The sequence below is a fragment of the Lepus europaeus genome, chromosome 5 (assembly GCF_033115175.1).
Source record: "Lepus europaeus isolate LE1 chromosome 5, mLepTim1.pri, whole genome shotgun sequence".
In the NCBI taxonomy this organism is placed as follows: domain Eukaryota; kingdom Metazoa; phylum Chordata; class Mammalia; order Lagomorpha; family Leporidae; genus Lepus; species Lepus europaeus.
In genome coordinates, this window is record NC_084831.1 from 83669235 (window position 1) to 83690686 (window position 21452).

At 43.8% G+C, this 21452-nt stretch overlaps 1 protein-coding gene across 3 annotated transcripts in view; it reads left to right on the top strand.

Moving 5' to 3' along the window:
• LRRC8D (leucine rich repeat containing 8 VRAC subunit D) overlaps positions 1 to 19435 on the top strand; it is a 141272-nt gene extending 121837 nt beyond the window's left edge. For all 3 annotated transcript variants that reach the window (XM_062191701.1, XM_062191704.1, XM_062191703.1), the window contains one exon: positions 16243 to 19435. In XM_062191701.1, the coding sequence (XP_062047685.1) occupies positions 16245 to 18821 (2577 nt within the window). In that variant the 5' untranslated portion in view covers positions 16243 to 16244 and the 3' untranslated portion in view covers positions 18822 to 19435. The remainder of the gene's footprint in view (positions 1 to 16242) is intronic.
• The last annotated feature ends 2017 nt before the right edge of the window (positions 19436 to 21452 follow it).

Below are 21452 nucleotides of genomic sequence, written 5' to 3' on the forward strand. Positions count from 1 at the left end.
CAGCTTGGGATGCCTGCTCCCATATCAGAGTGCCTGGCTTTGAGTACCAGCTCCCTTTTTGACTCCAGCTTCCCACTAAAGCATACTCTAAGAGGCAGTAGGTAATGGCCCAAGTTTTTGGGTTCCTGTCATCCATGTACCAGACCCAGACTGAGTTCCAGGCTCCTGGTTTCAGCCATGCCCAGACCCAGCTGTTGCAGACATTTGGGGAGTGAATCAACAGATAGATCTTTATCTCTCTGCCTTTCAGGTAAATTAAAAATAAATAAAAATTTTAAAAGGTAAAATAAGTGACAATATACTGAATTAGAAATGATGCTTATTTATATTTCATACCTTCCCACCACAGGACAATTTAGGAGTTTTTATGCTGCTCGGCTGTAATGTAATATTTCAACTGCACTGACTTCCTAAGTAGGGGAAATGTTATAAATTATAATACCACAACCGTGGCAGCTCTATGTTAAAATGCCACTGGTTCATATAATTTGGCCAAGGGGAAAGACCACTGGTTCCTGGCACACCTTAGCTAATGAAGGGCTTGTACTTAAATGTCCTCTCTGATCTGCTTTTCTAGAGATGATTTGTAATTTTCACAAGAGCTACACAAACAGACACTAAGTACTTAGGCACATAAATTAAATATGAGTAAACACTTTTGTTTTATCAAATCCTTGGACAAAAGTAATATCTAGCCAGGGTGACTAGTTTATCACTAATCCTAAAATAGGTGTTTTTTGTATTACTTTACAAGGCCAACCTTTTTGGGGAACTTTTTAGTGAACTCTAAGATATTTTCTAATGACAATGATGAATTCCACTGTAAATGGAGATTATGTTGTCAAAGGTTATTAATGATTTAGGAGCCTTGGTTGTCCTTACTCTCTGCAGTATTTGATTTATACCCCTGCTCTCTGAAGTCCCCTTCTTATCATTGCTTTTCCTGATTTCCTATTCTCTTTTCTTTTCTCCTCTGATTTGTTTTTCCTCTCAAAGCTTCCACGGTCGTTATTTTTCTTCCCTGTCAACACTACATTCCAAATGCAGGGTTTTCCCCTGGGGCCCACACCTTCCCCAAATTTAGAGCCAATTTGGTGGGATGGTTGGGGTGGGAACATTCCATGACCTTCCCAAAATATGCTCAGCATCACAATAGGTGACGTGTGCATAATAGGACAGTAGTTACCTATGCCCCACTTCATTGCTAAGGAAAATGACAGAACAAGTTTACAGTCAGTGATGTGAGGCTATTTTACTATGGATTGTGTTCCCATTTTACAAATGAATTGCTAAGAGGTGAAGATGGGACGACAGTTTGCACAAGCTAACTCCTTCAGCCATGTTCTTTCACTTTCTTTGAAAGGCCGAGAGAAACAGAAAAGAGATCTCCCCTCTGCTGGTTCACTCCCCACACGCCCACAACAGACAAGGCAGGGCCAGGCCAAAGCCATGAGCCAGGAACTCCATCCAGATCCCCCATTTGAGTAGCAGGGATCTGCTTGAGCCTTTGCCTGCTGCCTTCCAGAGTGTACATTGACAGGAAGCTGGAATCAGCAGCAGTGCTGGGACTTGAACTCCAGCACTCTGAGATGATATGGGATGTGGGTATGACTACGCCAAACACCCACCCTTTCTTAAGCCACATTCATATCCATTATGCTACCAGCTTGTTAAGAGTTGAAATTCAGGGGCCAGCTCTGTGATATAGTGGGTTAAGCTGCTGCCTACAGTGCCGGCCTCCATATCAGCACTGGTTCAAGTCCTGGCTCTTTCACTTCTCGTCCAGATCTCTGCAAATGCACCTGGCAAAGCAGCAGAAGGTGGCCAAGTCCCTGGGTCCCTGTACCCGTGTAAGAGACATGGAAGAAGCTCCCAGCTCCCAGCTCTGGCTTGGCACAGCCCTGACTATTGTGGCCACTGGGGGAGAGAACCAATAGATGGAAGATCCCCACCCCCCATATCTATAACTCTGCCTTTAAAAGAAATAAATCTTTTTTAAAAAAGAGTTGAGATTCTATTTTCAGTTAGTTCACAAAAAGAGATGAAGCTTTTTGTGTATGAACTGTGCCATTTGTTGATTACAGATTTAAAGCATTTTATTTTATTCTCATGCTCATATTACCCTACATCCTCACCTCACCTTCGTGCTACACCAGAGATTGGCTGTTGTTCATTTATAAACTCTAAATTCACTTTATTATTGAACTAAGGAAAACCCAATAAAAAATCAAACTATGCCTCCATTCCCTGTCTCCCTAAAAGAATTAAGGAAAGTATTTTGTGTTTTTTACTGGTTTGCTCCAGAGGCCAGAGTCTGTTACCATGAGTAATCACAGGCTTGGGTTATGAGATTCTTAAGTTAATGTAATGCAAGCTGGCTCCCTCTTGATTGCATTACACACAATTTTGTACAGTAAAATGCACTGCATGTATGTTCTCTAAAATATAGATGAAGACAAAATTGACAAGTTTTCCTCTAAAAATTGTTATTGTCCCCAACTAGTATAAAAGGTAGTTAATGACCACCTGTACTCTGGCAGCACTTTTGTAGTATGTTTCCAACTGTCTAAGCTTATAGATTTCATGGTATATTTCTGGAAGGGTTTTTACTTATTTATTCATTCATTCCATTTTTATTTATATGAAAGGCAGTGACAGAAATATATCTTCCATTGGCTAGTTCACTCCCCAGATGACCACAACTACCATAGCTAGGCAATGCCAAAGTCAGGAGCCAGGATCTCCATCTGGGCCTCCAGTGTGTATGGCAAGGATTCAGTACCGAGCCATCATCTGCTGTCTCCCAGGCATATTAGCAAGAAGCTGGACTAGAAGTGGCGGCAAAGTGGGCCCTCAATCCCATGCACTCAGATATGGGATGCCGGCATCCCAGAGGGTGCTTAGTCCACTGCATCACAATGCCTGCCCCTTCTTTTCTTTCCTTTTTTTTTTTTCTTTTTCTTTAAACTATTTTTTAAGAACTGTTCTTAAAAAAAAAAAAAAAAAGATTTATTTATTTATTTATTTGAGAGGGAGAGAGAGAGAGGGAGGGACAGAGGGAGGGAGAGAGAGAGAAGGAGGGCTTCCATCTGCTGGTTCACTCTCTGAATGGCCTCAATGGCCAGAGCTGGGCCAATCTGAAGCCAGGAGCCAGGAGCTTCTTCCAGGTCTCCCATGCAAGTGCAGTGGCTCAAGGACTTGGGCCATCTTCTGCTTTCCCAGACCAGAGCAGAGAGCTGGGTTGGAAGTGGAATAGCTGGGACTTGAACCGGCACCCATGTGGGATGCCAGCGCTGCAGGCAGAGACTTAGCCCACTATGCTACAGTGCTGGCCCCTGCTTGTTTGTTTTTAAAGATTTATTTGTAAGGCAGAGCCAGAGAGAGAGCGAGAGAGAAATCTTTCATACATTGATTCACTCTCCAAACGCCTACGACAGCCAGGCCTGGGCCAAGCTGAAACCAGGAAGGCTGGAATTCCATCTGGGTTGTCCACAGGGTTGGCAAGGGCTCAAGTACTTGAGCTATCTTCCACCACCTTTCCAAGTACACCATGGGAAGCTGGGTTGGAAGTAGAGTGTCTAGGACCTGAACTGGCACCCTGATACAGGATTCGTGTGACCTAATCGCCACAATGCTTGCCCTTCCTTTTATTTATAATATATAATCTGCCTGCTTTTAAAAAGGATTTGAGCCGGCGCCGCAGCTCACTAGGCTAATCCTCTGCCTTGCGGCGCTGGCACACCGGGTTCTAGTCCCGATTGGGGCACCGGATTCTGTCCTGGTTGCCCCTCTTCCAGGCCAGCTCTCTGCTGTGGCCAGGGAGTGCAGTGGAGGATGGCCCAAGTCCTTGGGCCCTGCACCCCATGGGAGACCAGGAGAAGCACCTGGCTCCTGCCCTTGGATCAGCGCGGTGCGCCGGTCGCAGCACGCCGGCCGCGGCTGCCATTGGAGGGTGAACCAACGGCAAAGGAAGACATTTCTCTCTGTCTCTCTCTCTCACACTGTCCACTCTGCCTGTCAAAAAAAAAAAAAAAAAAAAAGGATTTGAAGGGGTCAGTACTGTGGCATAGTGGGTAAAGTCACTGCCTACAGTGCCAGCATCCCATACGGGCACCGGTTCAAGTCCCTGCTGCTCCATTTCCAATCCAGCTCTCTGCTATGGCCTGGGAAAACAGAGGAAGATGGCCCAAGTCCTTAGGCCCCTGCACCCACATTGGAGACCCAGAAGAAGCTCCTGGCTTTGGATTGGTGCAGCTCTGGCCATTGTGGCCAACTGGGGAGTGAACCAGCGGATACAAGATCTCTCTCTCTCTCTCTCTCTCTCTCTCTGCCTCTCCTCTCTGTGTAACTCTGACTTTCAAATAAATAAATATATCTTTAAAAAAAGGATTTGAAGGACTTAAACTCATGTAAACTAGAATAAGATCACAAAGGGACAGAACAATGAAATGGAGACTTGAGAGACATCTGGGAGTCCTCCTTGACACCTTTTTCTCCTCCACCCTCCCTCTGTAATGCACTATTAAGTCTTATTATTACTTCTTTGGCCTAATTAGCTAATAAGTCCATTCATCTTACTCCCCTCCCTACCGCTGGCTTTTGCTGACTACAGATCCGCCTCTGCCCATTTCCCTTTGTGGGAATGCTTCGCAGTTGACCATTTATTTGTCCAGCTGGGTGAGCATTTCTCTGTCCTCCACTGTGCATGGATAAAACAGCAAAGATGTCAGAATTTGCTTACCAACGGTTTTTCAAAGATTTTGCACAGTGCCAACACTAAAAAGTACAGTATATAATAAATGAGTCAGGGAGCAATTAAATGAAGACTTGGACTAAGGGAAAATGCTTATAACCCCTATATAAAATTTACACGACTTTCTCAGCACCAGAAGCCAAGTGGAGAACATCTGGGTTCCATGTCTTTGTAGCAGTTGGTCAGGAAAGACAAACTTAGCACCATATGGCCAAGATGAGTTTTTATAGGGTTCTTATGTGAAACATTGTACTAGACACAGTAACGATAGCAACTTGTACTGAGAACCACTGTGTGCTGGGCACTTGCTCAGCATCCAGCACACTGAGTGCTTTGAGTGTTGATCACTCCAGCAAACTGCACGCACAGATACAGCATTCCTCATCCACTCGAGGGCCACCGTGGGTCAGAGACACTGCCTGTGTGGAAGGGCAGATAACCCCATCAGGACAAAGAGGGGGACTGAGGCTCTGCCGCTTTGTCATCTCACAGAGCCTCTTCCTCTGGATCTTTGATATTGTGGAGTTATGTGCTAAAGACCCCTCTCCCCCATTAGGAATCAGATCTCAGTCTTATCTCCTAGTGGGGCTCTCCAATGGCCTTGTTTTCCTGTAGAGTGCTGAATGATGAGCCAGACTGCCTGCAGATAGCCTCTCAGAAGGAGTTAACCTGAGAACAACCTGTTCCAAGGAGTTGTAATGTGTTGTCCATCTGGGCATTGAGAAATACCCGTCAATGCTGATCATTTGGACTTCGGCATAATTAGTAGAGACAGGTTCTTACTGACAGTATTTGTTTCAGTTTCGCGTCTTCTGAGCACTGTCCTCAAATGCTGTCACAGGTCTGTGTGATTCATTCTTTAACAGATCTTTATTAGGTACCTGTCCTGTGCCACTCCCTGGTAACGTGCAGATAAAAGACAGAACTGACAATTCTGCAAGTGCAGCCAGCAATTATTGTCTGATTTTCCATTCATTTACAGCTTTAATAGCTAGACTCTAGCACACTATCTAGTAGACTTTCTAGCTAAATAAACTACCTATCAAGAGATTAGGATGTGTATCAGTACCTGATTATCTTTCCCTCGTACTAACTTGGAGAAGTCTGTGAGGGTGGTAAGATAAGCAGGAGGGCAGAGTACCCCAGTACTTTCCAGCAGTCTTTACCAGTGCAGGAATAGGGAGTGGCAGGTTCCAGGCTGTCCATATTGAGAAGAAATCTACAGGGTTATCATCAGAGGGGCTTTCTGTCTCCAAGACAACTGGAAGAGAATCCCTGGGGCCATGGAAAGCTGGCTCCGTGTGCTCTATCCTGGTGCCCTGTATGTAGCCCACTGTCAGGCATGTGCCAGCATTCTTGAGAGAAGTGACTTTAATGGTGTGTAGACTTAAAAGGAAAGCGGTAAAGCTGAACTTCATGTGGCCATGTGCAGATGGGTTTAGAGATGCAAGCACAGGTCTTCTGAAGGAAGTTAGAGAGGTTGAAGCAGATGCTTCCCTCTGAGCTTTCTCTGGAACCTTTGCATGCGTACTTCAAAAAGCTTGTGGGAAATGGAGTAAAAGACAAGTTTATTTGGATTCAACAAAAATTTTGAAATCCATACATATTTTTCCATAATACGCATTTTCTATTAGCTTTAAAATTGTTTTGTTTAACTTGTTCATTGAGAGACACAGAGAGCTAGGACTCCCATCTGCTGGTTCACTCCCCGGGACTATGCTGGCCAAAGTCAGGAACCAGGAACTCAACCCCAGCTGCCATGTGGGTGCTATCAACCCAATTACTTGAGCGATCACTGATGCCTCCCAGGGTCTGTATTAGCAGGAAGCTGGCGTCTGGAGCCAGAGCAGGAAGTCGAACTCAGGCATTCTGATGTGCGCATCCTATCTGGTATCTTAACTGTTAAGCTAAGTGCCTGCGCCTTCCACAAACTTCTGTTACCAAGATCTGTTAGCTGTCAGACTCTTTTAGGGACTAAACAGATCATTGCAATTATCCTCTGCTCATTTTATGTTTCCTCTGTGTTGCTTTCCCAGTAAGGACAGCTCTTCCTTATTTTAAAGTTACTCCCCTTCCCAATCCCCAAGTGCTGCATTTAGCATGCACAGATGTCCTATACATAGGCATTAAATGAAATAGTTTCTAGGAGAGAGTTCACTAAGTGGGGCCCCATAGGTCCTGAAGCATCTGTGAGATTCGGTTGGCTTGAGTTCATGGTTAAGGGAATACTGATTATAAGTCGTGAAGCTCTGCAGTTGTAAACAGTCAGCTGTGGAGTCCATTGAGTTAGAGTTTTTCTGGCATTGTTCCAAAAGTAAGAGTTTATTTTCAAGTTCTCAGATGTGAGACAATTTTTAGAATTGACAGAAGAGGGCCGGCGCTGTGGTACAGCGGGTTAACGCCCTGAGCTAAAGCGCCGACATCCATATGACTGCTCCACTTCCAATCCAGCTCTCTGCTAAGGCCTGGAAAAGCAGTACAAGATGGCCGAAGTCCTTGGGCCCCTGCACCCGTGTGGGAGACCTGGAAAAATCTCCTGGCTCCTGGCTTCGGATCAGCACAGTTCCGGCCATTGCAGCCATCCAGGGAGTGCACCAGCAGATGGAAGACCTCTCTCTCTGTCTCTACCTCTCTCTGTTAACTCTGTCTTTCAAATAAATAAAATAAATCTTAAAAAAAAAAAAGAATTGGCAGAAGAAAAATCAGAATTCACAACAGTACTAACATGTTTGTGTTCATTCCTAAGATATTTTGCCTTAGATCTATTAACATTTATTTAGACTTCTATTTCTAATTAGCTTTGAGGCAAATTTCTCTGTGAGAATAGCAGTACCCTTAGGAGAAACCGCAAAAGAGGTACTAAAATATACCTAGTGTAAAGGTTTTTGTTTTTGTTTTTTACATTTCTCAAGTTCTGAATTTTCAGTAGTCAACTTCTTTTAGGTGTTAAATGGATTATAAGAAGTCTTTGGTAGTAAGCAAAGTGGGTAGATTTTGCCAATGTGCAATCTGATATTGGAAGGTTTTATATAACAAGTATTTTTATTAATATAGTGCTTTTTCCTCCTTTAAAATTTTTTCACCTAATTTTGAGAAACCTAAACTATGTAGTGTTAGGAGGGATCTATTTTTTTTTTTTTTTAAGATTTATTTTTTTATTTGAAAGGAGAGTTGCAGAGAGAGAGAGAGGTCTTCCATCCACTGGTTCACTCCTCAAATCCACAAGGGCCAGAGCTGGGCCAGTCTGAGGCAAGGAGCCAGGAGCTTCTTCCAGGTTTCCCACGTGGGTGCAGGGGCCCAAGGTTTTGGGCCATCTTCTTCTGCTTTCCTAGACCATAGCAGAGAGCTAGATCAGCAGTGGAGTAGCCGGGACTCGAACCGACCCCCATATGAGATGCCAGCGCTGCAGGCAGTGGCTTTACCCACTAAGCCACAGTGCCAGCCCCAGAGGGATCTATTTTTAAGAATGTAGTTTCTTTTTAAAATCTTTTAAGAGGAGTGGCATTAGTGTATTATGTTTTATATCAGCTAGAGTATTCTATATAATTGTAATGTCTAGTCATAGCTCCTAATGTTTATGTTGAGAATGTAGAAGCCTGCTGGAAACTTCGCCATTTTGCATTTGAAGATTTGTTATTTTCCTTTTTTTTTTTTTTTTAACAATTAAGGCAGAATTTTGTGCCTCCACCCCCCTTTTCTTAATATTTATTTATTTATTTATTTGAAAGTCAGAGTTACACAGAGAAGGAGAAGCAGAGAGAGAAATCCTTCATCCACTGGTTCACTCTCCAATTGTCTGCAATGACCAGAGCTACACTGATCTGAAGCCAGCAACCAGGAGCTTCCTCTACGTCTCCCATGTGGGTGCAGGGGCCCAAGCACCTGGGCCATCTTCTACTGCTTTCCCAGGCCATAGCAGAGAGCTGGATTGGAAATGGAGCAGCTGGGTCTTGAACCAGCACCCATATGGGATGCCGGCACTGCAAGTGGTGGCTTAATCTGCTATGCCACAATGCTGACCCCTGTTAATTTCTTTAACCATAAGAATTTTGATATCTGATTTGGGTATGGTATGTTGCATCCATGTGTGCATGTGCATGGGTGCTTATGTGTACATTGAAAGCTGGGGAAATGTTACTTGTGGTGACAGCATAGTTTATCAGCTTTTTATAAACTTACATGTGCTCTCTGACCTATTTCAATGAAGCATTTGAGAATCTGATCTTCACCAGTTTCTTGGATGTTCTTGCATCACCCAGTGTGACCAAGAAGGCTAATGAGGATGATGATAATGATGATGATTATTTTTAGAGAACATAAAGAAATAAAAGGGAAAGTTAGTAGTTGACTGGGTCAGAAGTTTTTTGTTTGTTTGTTTGTTTTTTGTTTGTTTGTTTTTGACAGGTAGAGTTCTAGACAATGAGAGAGAGAGAGAGAGAGAAAGGTCTTCCTTCTGTTGGTTCACTCCTCCCCCCTTTTTTTTTTGAGAACACTATAGAAATGAAAGGTCATGTCTGTGAAAAATTAAGTAGTTGATTTCTTAAGCCATTTGCTTCTTCAGGCAAAATCTCAAAGCTATTTGATTTCCTTATTTTATTTTATCAGGGCTATTGAAGATCCAGCGCTGATGGACCTAAATTGAAGTTTTAATTTAGGTGATCAGATTTTTTGTTTTGATGCTAGGCTTCTGTATTTCTAGTAATAATCTCAGTAATATCAGTTTTTTTCAACAGACACTGAGTTACCCACATTTATCTAATAAATGTGAACAAAGCAAGATTTTAATCCATGTCTCCTGGTTATCAGTCTGGGTTGTGGTCTTTCTTTTTTTTTAAAAAAAAAAAAAAAAGAGAGAGATGTATTTATTTGAAAGGCAGAGTTGCAGATACCGAGGGAGAGACAGAGAAAGAGAGCTTCCATTTGTTGGTTCACTCTCCAATAGCCACAGTGGCCAAATCCAGGACCCTGGAACTCCCTCCAGGTGTCCATTACTTGATTCATGTGCTGCTTTCCCAGACACATTAGCAGGAAGCTGTATTGAAAGTGAAGCAGCAGGGACTAGAACCAGCACTCGTAAGGGATGCCAGTGTCACAGGCAGCTGCTTAACCTGCTGCACCACAACACTGGTCCCAGTTCTTTCTAACATAATCTGCCACCTTCTAATATAAGTAACTTTAAATATCTTTAAGGAAAAATTGGGTAACAAAATTTTATCAGCAATCATTTATTTCAGGATGATTTCAGTATGTACTTCGTGCAACGTGCTATTTCATTTTGGGAAATTCAGTGATCTTCAGTTAAGGCTGAATAAGACAGGCTTGCTTGCTTCCCATGACTTTTGCATTCCAATTCAGCAGACATCTCTGGGGGCTAACTTTATACTAGACTGTGAGCTGGGTGTCTTTTTTAATCTTTGATCCTGTAGGTGGGTATTACTATCAAGATTTTATAGTAAGGCATGAATGTTCAGAGAATAACATGTAAAATACTAAATATTTTCTCCAGAACTAATACAATGTAATGATAATAACATAGCAGTTATTTTAAAACATATTTGAACTTAAAATATAGTCTAACATGAATATTTATAATAGGCTACAACCATATCTGTGTTTACCATCCTGTTTCTGTTAAAAGGCAGTAAACTAAACGAAGATTGAGATCCAATTTCAACATTATAACAGTTTTATTGAAAAATATTTACGTACAGCATAATTCATCCATTTGCAGTGCACAGAAATCCTATATTTACAGGATTGTCCAGGACTCAACTTCTTGGTTGTTGATTTGTTAATTTTTAAATTTTTTTTGAAGATTTCTTTCATTGAAAGGCAGAGTGACCAAAAAAGAGATCTTCCATCCATGGCTCATTCCCAAATGGGCACAACAGCCAGGTCTAGGCCAGGTCAAAGCCAGGAGCCAGAAACTCTACCTGAGTCTCCCATGTGAGTGGCAGGACTCAACTACTTGAGCCATCGTCTGCTGCTTCCCAGGTGCATGAGTAGGGAGCTGGAATGGAAGCAGAGTAGCTGGGACTGGAGCTGGCACCTGTTACAGGATGCAGGTGTCCCAGGCAGTGCCACAACACCTGCCCCTGGTTGGCTGAATTTTGAGCCTGGCTTGTTGAACCTTGTTTATTTGGTTATTGAATTACTACTGGCTATCCTTTCAGATAAGAAAACAGCTTTGTAGTCATAAAAGAATTTAGATTCAATCCTTGTTATTTTCTGATTCAGCTCTGCCCCATCAAAATCCAATCACTATCCCCATTTCAGTTCTAGTACAAAAAGCTTCCTTGACTTCCATGAGAAATGTTTGCTTACAGGAATGTTAAGCTGATTTTCATCTGTGCCATCAACAAAGAGGAATTTTAGAATGTGAAATCCATTTCCTTATAATATGATTCTCTAAGTCCTTTGCAATGTACATACCATAGAGGAAAATCCAAAGAATACATGCATTAATATTTACTAACTGTGGGAGCTGGCACCATGGCATACTGGGTAAAGCCACCGCCTGAAGTGCCAGCATCCCATATGGGCGCCGATATGGATCTTGGCAGCTCCACTTCTGATCCAGCTCTCTGCTATGGCCTGGGAAAGCAGTACAAGATGGCCCAAGTTCTTGGGCCCCTGCACCCATGTGGGAGACTAAGAAGAAGCTCCTGGCTTCTGGCTTTGGATCAGCACAGCTCCAGCCATTGCAGCCATCTGGGGAGTGAACCAGTGGTTAGAAGCCCTCTCTCTCTCTCTCTCTCTCTCTCTGTCGCTCTCGCTCACTCACTCTCTCTCTGTAACTCTGCCTTTCAAATAAATAAATAAATCCTTAAAAAAAAATACTTACTAACTGTGCCTTCCTCAAATTAAAAAAATGCAAACAAATCCCCTGATAGCCACTGATGGTCATTGTGAGTCCCTATCCAGGACTTAATTTTTTTTTTTTTTTTTTTTGACAGGCAGAGTTAGAGAGAGAGGTCTTCCTTCCATTGGTTTACCTCCCAAATGGATGCCACCTGAAGCCAGGAGCCAGGTGCTTCCTCCTGGTCTCCCATGCGGGTGCAGGGCCCAAACACTTGGGCCATCCTCCACTGCCCTCCCGGGCCACAGCAGAGAGCAGAGACTGGAAGAGGAGCAACTGGGACAGAATCCAGCACCCCAACCGGGACTAGAACCCGGTGTGCCAGTGCCGCAGGTAGAGGATTAGCCTAGTGAGCCGCGGCGCCGGCCGATCCAAGACTTAATTTGAGACGGGATTCAGAAAGCTAGGTGCCTCTCTCCTCTCATTAACTTGACTGCACATTAGAAAATCACTTGAGAATCATGCTGTGCTTTATGAATATGTATTTAATCTACTTTATATACACAACCACTCAGTATGTGAAAAGTAACTCATTGTCAAAGTGCTGCTGCATCTTTAAATTCAGTTAAGAATTCAGTCACTCCCTGGGAGTACGGGCATTGGGCATCGGTCGTCATCCCAGTTTTGGTGAGTAAAACAGGATAACAGACCATTTGCTCATTAATTATGTTCAAGATAAGAGCCGGCTGGCACTGCAGGCAGGTCCTGGATTCCTGCTGTGTGGCCTGGGCACTCTGTTAAGACTGTATTTGTCATCCATGTCCTACTTTCCATCCCTTGGCGTAGATGTAAGTTGTGCTGTCTGTATATGGTCATATCGGACTAATACTGGAGTAATATTAGAATTACTCCCAGTTCCTCTAATATGTAATTTGTCTCACATTTCTATGCTTTCACAGTCGATATTTCTTCAGTGGAAATTGTATTCTCCCCGCCCCCTTGTCTCACCTCTTCTTCACGTCTTAGCTGACAAACCCCCTCTCCTGTGAAGTGTTGTGCAGTCTTGGGTGTTCTCTGTCCTGGGCCTCTCCTGTACTTGGAATTAACTAGGTCAGAGGAGTTTTCTTATTGAGTTGCAATCACACCCTGACTACTTATTCCCCGTTAGACAGGAAGCTCCATGAGGGCAAGGACGAGTTAGATCCTCTCTGCCTTCATCTCCAAGGTGCCTGGCGCATGGCTGGTGGTTTTCTTGAATCCTAAGTTTATGTCACCAAAGATGGCCTTGGGATAGTGGTGATTACATAATTTCATTGCTGTACCTCCTCAAAGCCTAGACAACAGTGAGAAACTCCCTCTTTCAACCGCTCTTAGCCAGTATGGCCATTGGATGTGAGAGGTTTGGAGATGAAAGATTCTGTTAGCGCTTTTACTTAATTAGCTCAGAGAGGTCATTTAAGCTTTTTCTGCCTCCAATTTCCTCATACTGCTGGCAACTTTAATACCTAAATCACTAGGCTACTGTGAAAATCCATTTAGAGCATATATAGGAAAACAGTTTGCAAACTAAACCACTGCAAACATGAGAGATAAAGGAGAGGCAATGTAATGTGGCATATGGTTTGGCCTTAGATTGGATTTTAAATCCAGATTCTATTACTTTTGACTTTTGGGACTTAACTTCTAGGAGCCTATGTCTTCATTCAACAGGGGTCAATAACAATATTTTGGCAGCTTAGAGAAACATTGTGAAGGGCAAATAGGATTCAGGCAATGTTCTACCTGTGTTCGATCTGAGTACGGTCTGCTTTTTCCAGCCAGAACTTTTGTACATTGTGTGTTCCTACCTCTACATACACTTCTCTAAGATTGATTCAGTCCTTTGTACTGAGAGCAGACCCTTCCGAGGGGGCAGGGAGATGTTGGGAGAGACAGGTTTCCCTGGTCGGGGCTCTAGGCGGCTTTATGTTCCTTAGAATAGACTGGGGCCACAGCCTTAGTCACAGCACACAAGCTGGAGCTTCTCTTACCTTTTCTTTTATTTTAAGATTTTATTTATTTATTTGAGAGGTAGAGTTACAGAAAGAAAGAGGGAGAGACAGAAAGAAAGGCCTTCTAACCTCTGGTTCACTTCCCAAATGGCTGCAAGACCAGAGCTGATCCAAAGCCAGGAGCTTCCTCTGGGTCTCCCACATGAGTGCAGGGGCTCAAGCACTTGGGCCATCTTCCACTGCTTTTCCAGGCCATAGCAGAGAGCTGGATTGGAAGTGGAGCAGTCGGGACTCAAACTGGAGCCCATATGGGATGCCTGCGGCACCTGCAGGCAGAGGCTTAGCCTACTACACCACAGTATTGGCCCCTTACCATTTCTTATTGAAACTTTTTATTGAAGTAAAAGCATACACACCAAAAAGGCACACCCTGTAACCATATCATTCATTCTCATTGCTGCCTAATATTCCATCTTGCAAATATACTACATTTCCTTTTTTTCATTCTACTATTGATAACAAGTAGATAGCTTTCAGTTTGGTGCTATTACAAATCAAATATTGCTGCTCTGAGCATTCTTCTCGTTCATGTTTTTTGGTGAATGTATGTGTTTCTCACAGGGATATATGTAGCAGTGGAATTGCTGGGTCACGGAATACGCATTGTTCAGTATTCACTGGTAATACCAAAATGCTTCCCGACGTGGTTACGCAAACTCCCACTCCCACTGTAGTGCTCCAGTTCCAGTTGTCCCCACATCCACTTACTAATATCTGTCTTCAACTGTAAGAATTTTGATGGATTTTATATTAGGAAGCAGTTTGGAAATGGAGCTATTTTCTTATCCCACAACACCTACAATTCTAAATGTTCATACATCTATTTTCAAAAATGCACTGTAGGGGCCGGCACTGTGGCACAGCAGGTAAAGCAGCCGCCTGCGGTGCCAGCATCCCATATCAGTGCCAGTTCGAGTCCCAGCTGCTCCACTACCACCTCTCTGCTATGGCCTGGGAAAGCAATGGAAGATGGCCCAAGTCCTTGGGCCCCTGCACCCATGTGGGAGACCCAAGAAGAAGCTCCTGGCTCCTGGCTTCAGATCGGTGTAGCTCTGGCTATTTCAGCCATCTGGAGAGTGAACCAGCAGAAGGAAGACCTCTCTCTCTCTCTCTCTCTCTCTCTCTCTCTCTGTTTAAATCTTTTTTTTTTTTTTTAAATGCACTCTGGCTGAAAGCAGAGAACTGTATCAAATGTAAGAGTTCTAGCACTGTGCCTGGCAACTGGCATATGGAAGAAAGGTGACAATACCTACCACTGCTGTTGTTGGTACCATTATCATTCAGGGCCTCCCGTGTTCTCTGGGAGTGGGAGTGGGGTATGGTGGGTACAAAGAATAAGGCATCTCTGCCCACCAGGAGCACAAGACTAGGATTGGAAAAAGATTACTATTCAATAACATGGTAGGAACTTGAGGGAAAGTAGTGCTTGAGTTGGGACTTAAAGAATCAGTAAGAGTTTAACAAAGAGTAACATGACAGGGCGCTGGGAGAAACACAGGGCCCTTGGTGTGAGTAGCAGAGCCTACGACCTCCTGCAGGAGCTCACTAGGCTGGAACTGTTGCCTGCTGTCCTGTTACTCGGCCTTGTCACCTGCAGCACTTACTGCAGGAAAGAGGGGGGCTGAGCTGGTGACCCTGAGTGAAGTTACAGTACTCTGTGGTGTTCTCCGCCACCACCTCTTCACTTCTCCGTCCCCTGGGAAAGTGATCAGCTTCTTCTGTCTTCAAGGATCAAAGCCTGTCCCAGGTACAAGGTACTTAAAAAAAACACCATTAAAACTTTAACAGCTGCAAAATAACCGTGGTTACAAAAATCCCTCAATTTATCTGCTGTGTGGTCCTTTCTTTTTATGTTTAGGCATAAAGTTTTTATTCTTGCACGGGCACAGGTTGCTCTGTCATGGCAATTCAACTTAATAAAACACTGCTGTGCTCAGTAACTTACGGAGTCAGTAAGTGCTCTTGAGGAAGTTTTATGACATCGAAGATGATGATCAAGATTCACACATTCTTCCGTTGTGTTTCAGGGGTTGGAAATATAGGCCAGGGAAGGACAATGGACATGGTCCCTGATCTCATTGAATTGACAAATCTAGTAGGGGAGCAGACAAGTAAACTGTGATAAGGACTGTGCTGGGCTGAAGTACTGAGTCCTGGGGGAGCACACTGGAGAAGCAGCTGATGAGGGGGTTCAGGGATGACGCCTTTCTGGAAAAAAAGTCGGAATCCTGACAGCTTTGTGCAGGGAGTGGGCTGTTCCAGCAGAGGGGACCATGTATAGGAAGGACTGAATGCAGAGAGAGTGGCTTGCCAGGGGAACTAGAAGGAGTAGCCAGGCAAGGGGTTTGGAGAAAGGCGTTTTAACACAGAACACAAAGCAGGTTGGAAGAGGGATTGGAGGAGGTCAGGACTGGAGCCAAGGAGACCAGTTGTAATAGTAAAGGCATAAAAGACAGGTAACCAGTGTTCTCAGTACAGTGACTTCTAAAACTCTCTTCTCCCGCAGTCCTCCAACACAGACATCCTGGCTTCTCCAGAAGTCAGTACCGCGATTTGGTGAATAAAGAAAAATCCTATTAAAAAGAAAGTATCGTGTTGCCAAAACTACTTTTAATGTCCTTTGTTTTCTTGTTTTCTAGGAATGTTTACCCTTGCGGAAGTTGCTTCACTTAATGACATTCAGCCAACTTATCGAATCCTGAAACCATGGTGGGACGTCTTTATGGATTACCTAGCGGTTGTTATGTTGATGGTAGCCATCTTTGCAGGAACCATGCAGCTTACCAAAGATCAGGTGGTCTGCTTGCCAGTGTTGCCGTCTCCTGTAAACTCAAAGGCAAACATGCCACCAGGAAACACAGCTGTCACCACCGACATCCCGAAGACGGAAGCAGCCGCTAACCGAGACCAAGATGGGCGGACGACAAACGAGCTTTCCTTTGGCACCTCTGCTGTGACACCTGACATACCTCTCAGAGCCACATATCCTCACACAGATCCCACAGTTCCAAGTCAGGAGGCAAAGAAAGAGAAGAAAGATCCAACAGGGCGAAAAACCAACTTGGATTTTCAGCAATATGTATTTATTAATCAGATGTGTTACCATCTGGCCCTTCCATGGTATTCTAAGTACTTTCCATACCTTGCTCTTATACATACTATTATTCTCATGGTCAGTAGCAACTTTTGGTTCAAATATCCCAAAACATGCTCAAAAGTAGAACATTTTGTTTCAATATTAGGAAAGTGCTTTGAATCTCCTTGGACTACTAAAGCGCTGTCCGAGACAGCATGTGAAGACTCAGAGGAAAACAAGCAGAGAATAACAGGTGCCCAGACGCTACCAAAGCACGTGTCTACCAGCAGCGACGAAGGCAGCCCCAGTGCCAGCACCCCGATGATCAACAAAACAGGCTTTAAATTTTCTGCTGAGAAGCCTGTGATAGAAGTTCCCAGCATGACCATCCTGGATAAAAAGGATGGTGAGCAGGCCAAAGCCTTGTTTGAGAAAGTGAGGAAGTTCCGCGCCCACGTAGAAGACAGTGACTTGATCTACAAGCTCTATGTGGTCCAGACAGTTATCAAAACAGCCAAGTTCATTTTCATTCTCTGCTACACTGCGAACTTTGTCAACGCGATCAGCTTTGAACACGTGTGCAAGCCAAAAGTTGAGCATCTGACTGGCTACGAGGTCTTTGAGTGCACCCACAATATGGCGTACATGTTGAAAAAGCTCCTCATCAGCTACATCTCCATCATTTGTGTTTATGGCTTCATCTGCCTCTACACTCTCTTCTGGTTATTCCGGATACCTTTGAAGGAATATTCTTTTGAAAAAGTCAGAGAAGAGAGCAGCTTCAGTGACATCCCAGATGTCAAAAATGACTTTGCATTCCTTCTGCACATGGTAGACCAGTATGACCAGCTGTATTCCAAGCGTTTCGGTGTGTTCTTATCAGAAGTCAGCGAAAATAAACTTAGGGAAATCAGCCTGAACCACGAGTGGACGTTTGAGAAGCTCAGGCAGCACGTCTCACGCAACGCCCAGGACAAGCAGGAGTTACATCTGTTCATGCTGTCGGGTGTGCCTGATGCCGTCTTTGACCTCACAGACCTGGATGTGCTCAAACTTGAACTGATTCCAGAAGCTAAAATTCCCGCGAAGATATCTCAAATGACTAATCTCCAAGAGCTGCACCTCTGCCACTGCCCTGCCAAAGTTGAGCAGACTGCTTTCAGCTTTCTCCGCGACCACTTGAGGTGCCTTCATGTGAAGTTCACTGACGTGGCTGAAATTCCCGCCTGGGTGTATCTGCTCAAGAACCTGCGAGAGTTGTACTTGATAGGCAACTTGAACTCTGAAAATAATAAGATGATAGGACTCGAATCTCTCCGAGAGTTGCGGCACCTTAAGATTCTCCACGTGAAGAGCAATTTGACCAAAGTCCCCTCCAACATTACGGATGTGGCTCCACATCTCACCAAGTTAGTCATTCATAATGACGGCACCAAACTCTTGGTACTGAACAGCCTTAAGAAAATGATGAATGTCGCTGAGCTCGAACTCCAGAACTGTGAACTCGAGAGAATTCCCCATGCTATTTTCAGCCTCTCTAATTTACAGGAACTGGATTTAAAGTCCAATAACATACGCACAATTGAGGAGATCATCAGTTTCCAGCATTTGAAACGACTGACTTGTTTAAAATTATGGCATAACAAAATAGTTACCATTCCTCCCTCCATCACCCACGTCAAAAACTTGGAGTCACTTTATTTCTCTAACAACAAGCTCGAGTCCTTACCAGTGGCAGTATTTAGTTTACAGAAACTCAGATGCTTAGATGTAAGCTACAACAACATTTCCACGATTCCAATAGAAATAGGATTGCTTCAGAACCTGCAGCATTTGCATATCACCGGGAACAAGGTGGACATTCTGCCAAAACAGTTGTTTAAGTGCGTGAAGTTGAGGACTTTGAATCTGGGGCAGAACTGCATCTCCTCCCTCCCAGAGAAAGTTGGTCAGCTCTCCCAGCTCACTCAGCTGGAGCTCAAGGGGAACTGCCTGGACCGCCTGCCAGCCCAGCTGGGCCAGTGTCGGATGCTCAAGAAAAGCGGGCTTGTTGTAGAAGATCACCTTTTTGACACCCTGCCACTCGAAGTCAAAGAAGCATTGAATCAAGACATAAATGTTCCCTTTGCAAATGGGATCTAAACTGAGATAATATGTGCACATCCATGTGCAGGAGCAACTTCCTAGATTGCAAATGCTCACGTACAAGTTATTGCAAGATAATGCATTTTAGGAGTAGGTACATCTTTTAAAATAAAGCAGAGCGGGTGCATAGAAGGCTGATGGATAGAGGACTTAAGCGAATGTTCAATGTGTGTGGTCTTTAAGTCATTCATTTCCAAATCTTTTTTCTTTCTTTCTTTCCTTCTTTCTCTCTTTCTTTCTTCCTTCTTTTTCTTTTGGGGAAAGGGTAGGAACAATTATAATCACTAATCTTGGTTCTTTTTAAATTGTTTGTAACTTGGATGCTGCCGCTACTGAATGTTTACAAATTGCTTGCCTGCTAAAGTAAGTGATTAAATTGACATTTTCTTACTATGCCGCCTTTTTGAGGTGTCTTGATTTACCTTGCTTAGTTGGGGCAATATTACTTTTAACTCAGACCACTAAAGCCACATCAAATGTAAACATGTAAATTTAGATTTGTTGAAATATTGATTCCTGTTTATATTTAAAACACCTCAAATAAGCACTTTTTGCGACTGGTACAGCTGCTTCTGAGAGTCCCATTCTATAGATTGCTGGGGTTTTTTTTTTTTTTTTTTTTTTTTTTTTAAAGAATAAAAGCAAGAAAAAAATAAAGCAGCACATCCCTTAATCATAATTTGTTTCCATAGTCTGGAGTTCTGATCATTTAGCATATTTTTCTACCAATAAGATAGGGTTGCTAATAAACAGAAATTTTAAAAGAGTTATCAAATTAAACCAACATAAAAAGTTCAGTGCCTTAATGATTAAATAATGTCCCCGTGTGTCTGTTTGGAAGACAGCACAACTTCAAAGCAAGTAGCGTTTGATTTCTTGCTCTTTTCACGGTGTTGTGGTTCTGGCAGTGGGGAGTGGGGAATAGGCCTTATGATTCATTGAGTTGGAAAACTCTTGACTTTCCCTATTTATTTTAGTGACAAGCTGTATTTCCTGTGTTTGTCTACAGCTGGGAGGGCCAATGTCCAGGAAAATCCTGGCAGAATACACTTTTCAGATTATAGTTTTCCTACTTATCTAACTTATAAAATGCCTAATCTCGGAAAAGAAAATAAAAAAACTCCTTGTCACTTGTTCAGGTGTCGTTGGCAGGTGTTTCCTGGGCCTTCTACAGGAATGTTCTTTCAAGAGACGACCACCGCTTGGCGCTCTGCCTGGCAGAGTGGTGTCCTCCTCGGGCTTGCACTCAGCGGAACACTGAGCGTCCTCTGTCACTCCCCAGCGCAGCTTCAAGGACTTTGCACAGAATATGGAAAGATAGTCTCATATGCTTGATTCTGGGTACTTCCTAAGGCCAATGAAGGGGACTCTCGGCCTGCTGGAAAACTTGTGAGCACTGTGAGAAGTGTTGTCAATAAAAGAAAAGGCTGGTGGGCGTTTGCTATAGCAATTAAGATGCCTTCTGAGATACCCACATCCGCTCCCTATTCCACCTTCCTGCTGATAGACTCCCTGGGAAGCAGCAGATGGTAGATCTCGGCCACCCCCATGGAAGACCCAGATTGAGTTCCTGGCTCCTGGCTGTAGCCTGGCCCAGTCCCAGCTGTTGCACTCATTTGAGGAGTGAGCTAGCAAATGGAAGATCTCCCCCTGTCTCTGCTCTCTTACTCTCTCACTGTCACTCTTTCTCTCACTCTTAGCCCCCTCTTTCAAATGATTAAATAAAAATGTTTAAGTTAATGAGAACTGGAGAAGACTGCAGCTACTGTCACTATATTAAGAACTGGCCCAGCTCCAGCATCCTAGGCATTCCTTCCTCCCAAACGCTTATAGTGGAAGACTTAGCCTATAAAATCCCAAGTTTAGGAAAGCAGAGGACAATAGCAAATCAAATCCATATATGCCAGTTCTTTCAGCATTCAGTAATGTATTCACTGGCATTGACTCTGCACCTGCTCTTGCCTAGCCAGTGCAAGGAACTAGGGATTTAGTGTTGGGAAAAATGACAGCCCCTGGCTCTCTGTGTTGTGGGCTAGGCTGGTCCTAAATTAATTATCCAGACTCTTGCCTTTTACTTAGAGAAGAAGTCTAAGTACAGGCACAAACACAGCATGCAGTGTGATAGGCTTTATTTACAAAGAGAAAAACACACAGGCACATGAAGGCTTTATTGAGGGAGAGTGGGCCGAGATGGGCCAGGGAAGGTAAAGGGGGATTATCAGACCCTGCTCTCCTCATCCTGAGTCCCCAGGGAGGAGAGAGTGAGCTTCCATTCTACCTTGCTTTTTATGAGCTTATAAAAATGAAAGTGTTTATGTGGCACCACCCCCACGTCCTGGATAAGAGGAAGTACCGAGGGGTCCCCTGATTGACAAGTAGGCGGACATGGCAACACACAGGGAGGGAGTTGTGGCTTCCAGCTCAAGAACTTAAAATTATCTAAGCTTTTCCCATGTCATCTGGCGCTTTATAGCCAGGTGGGGAAGATAAATACTGATTATGGAAATACTAGTCATGATCGACTGCTGTTGTGGTATAGAAGGCTCCCAAATGTACGTGAGTGCGTAGTGGCTGGGGTGGGGCGAGCTTGGCTAAGAGCATCAGGAAGCCTTGTGTGAAAGCTGCCCG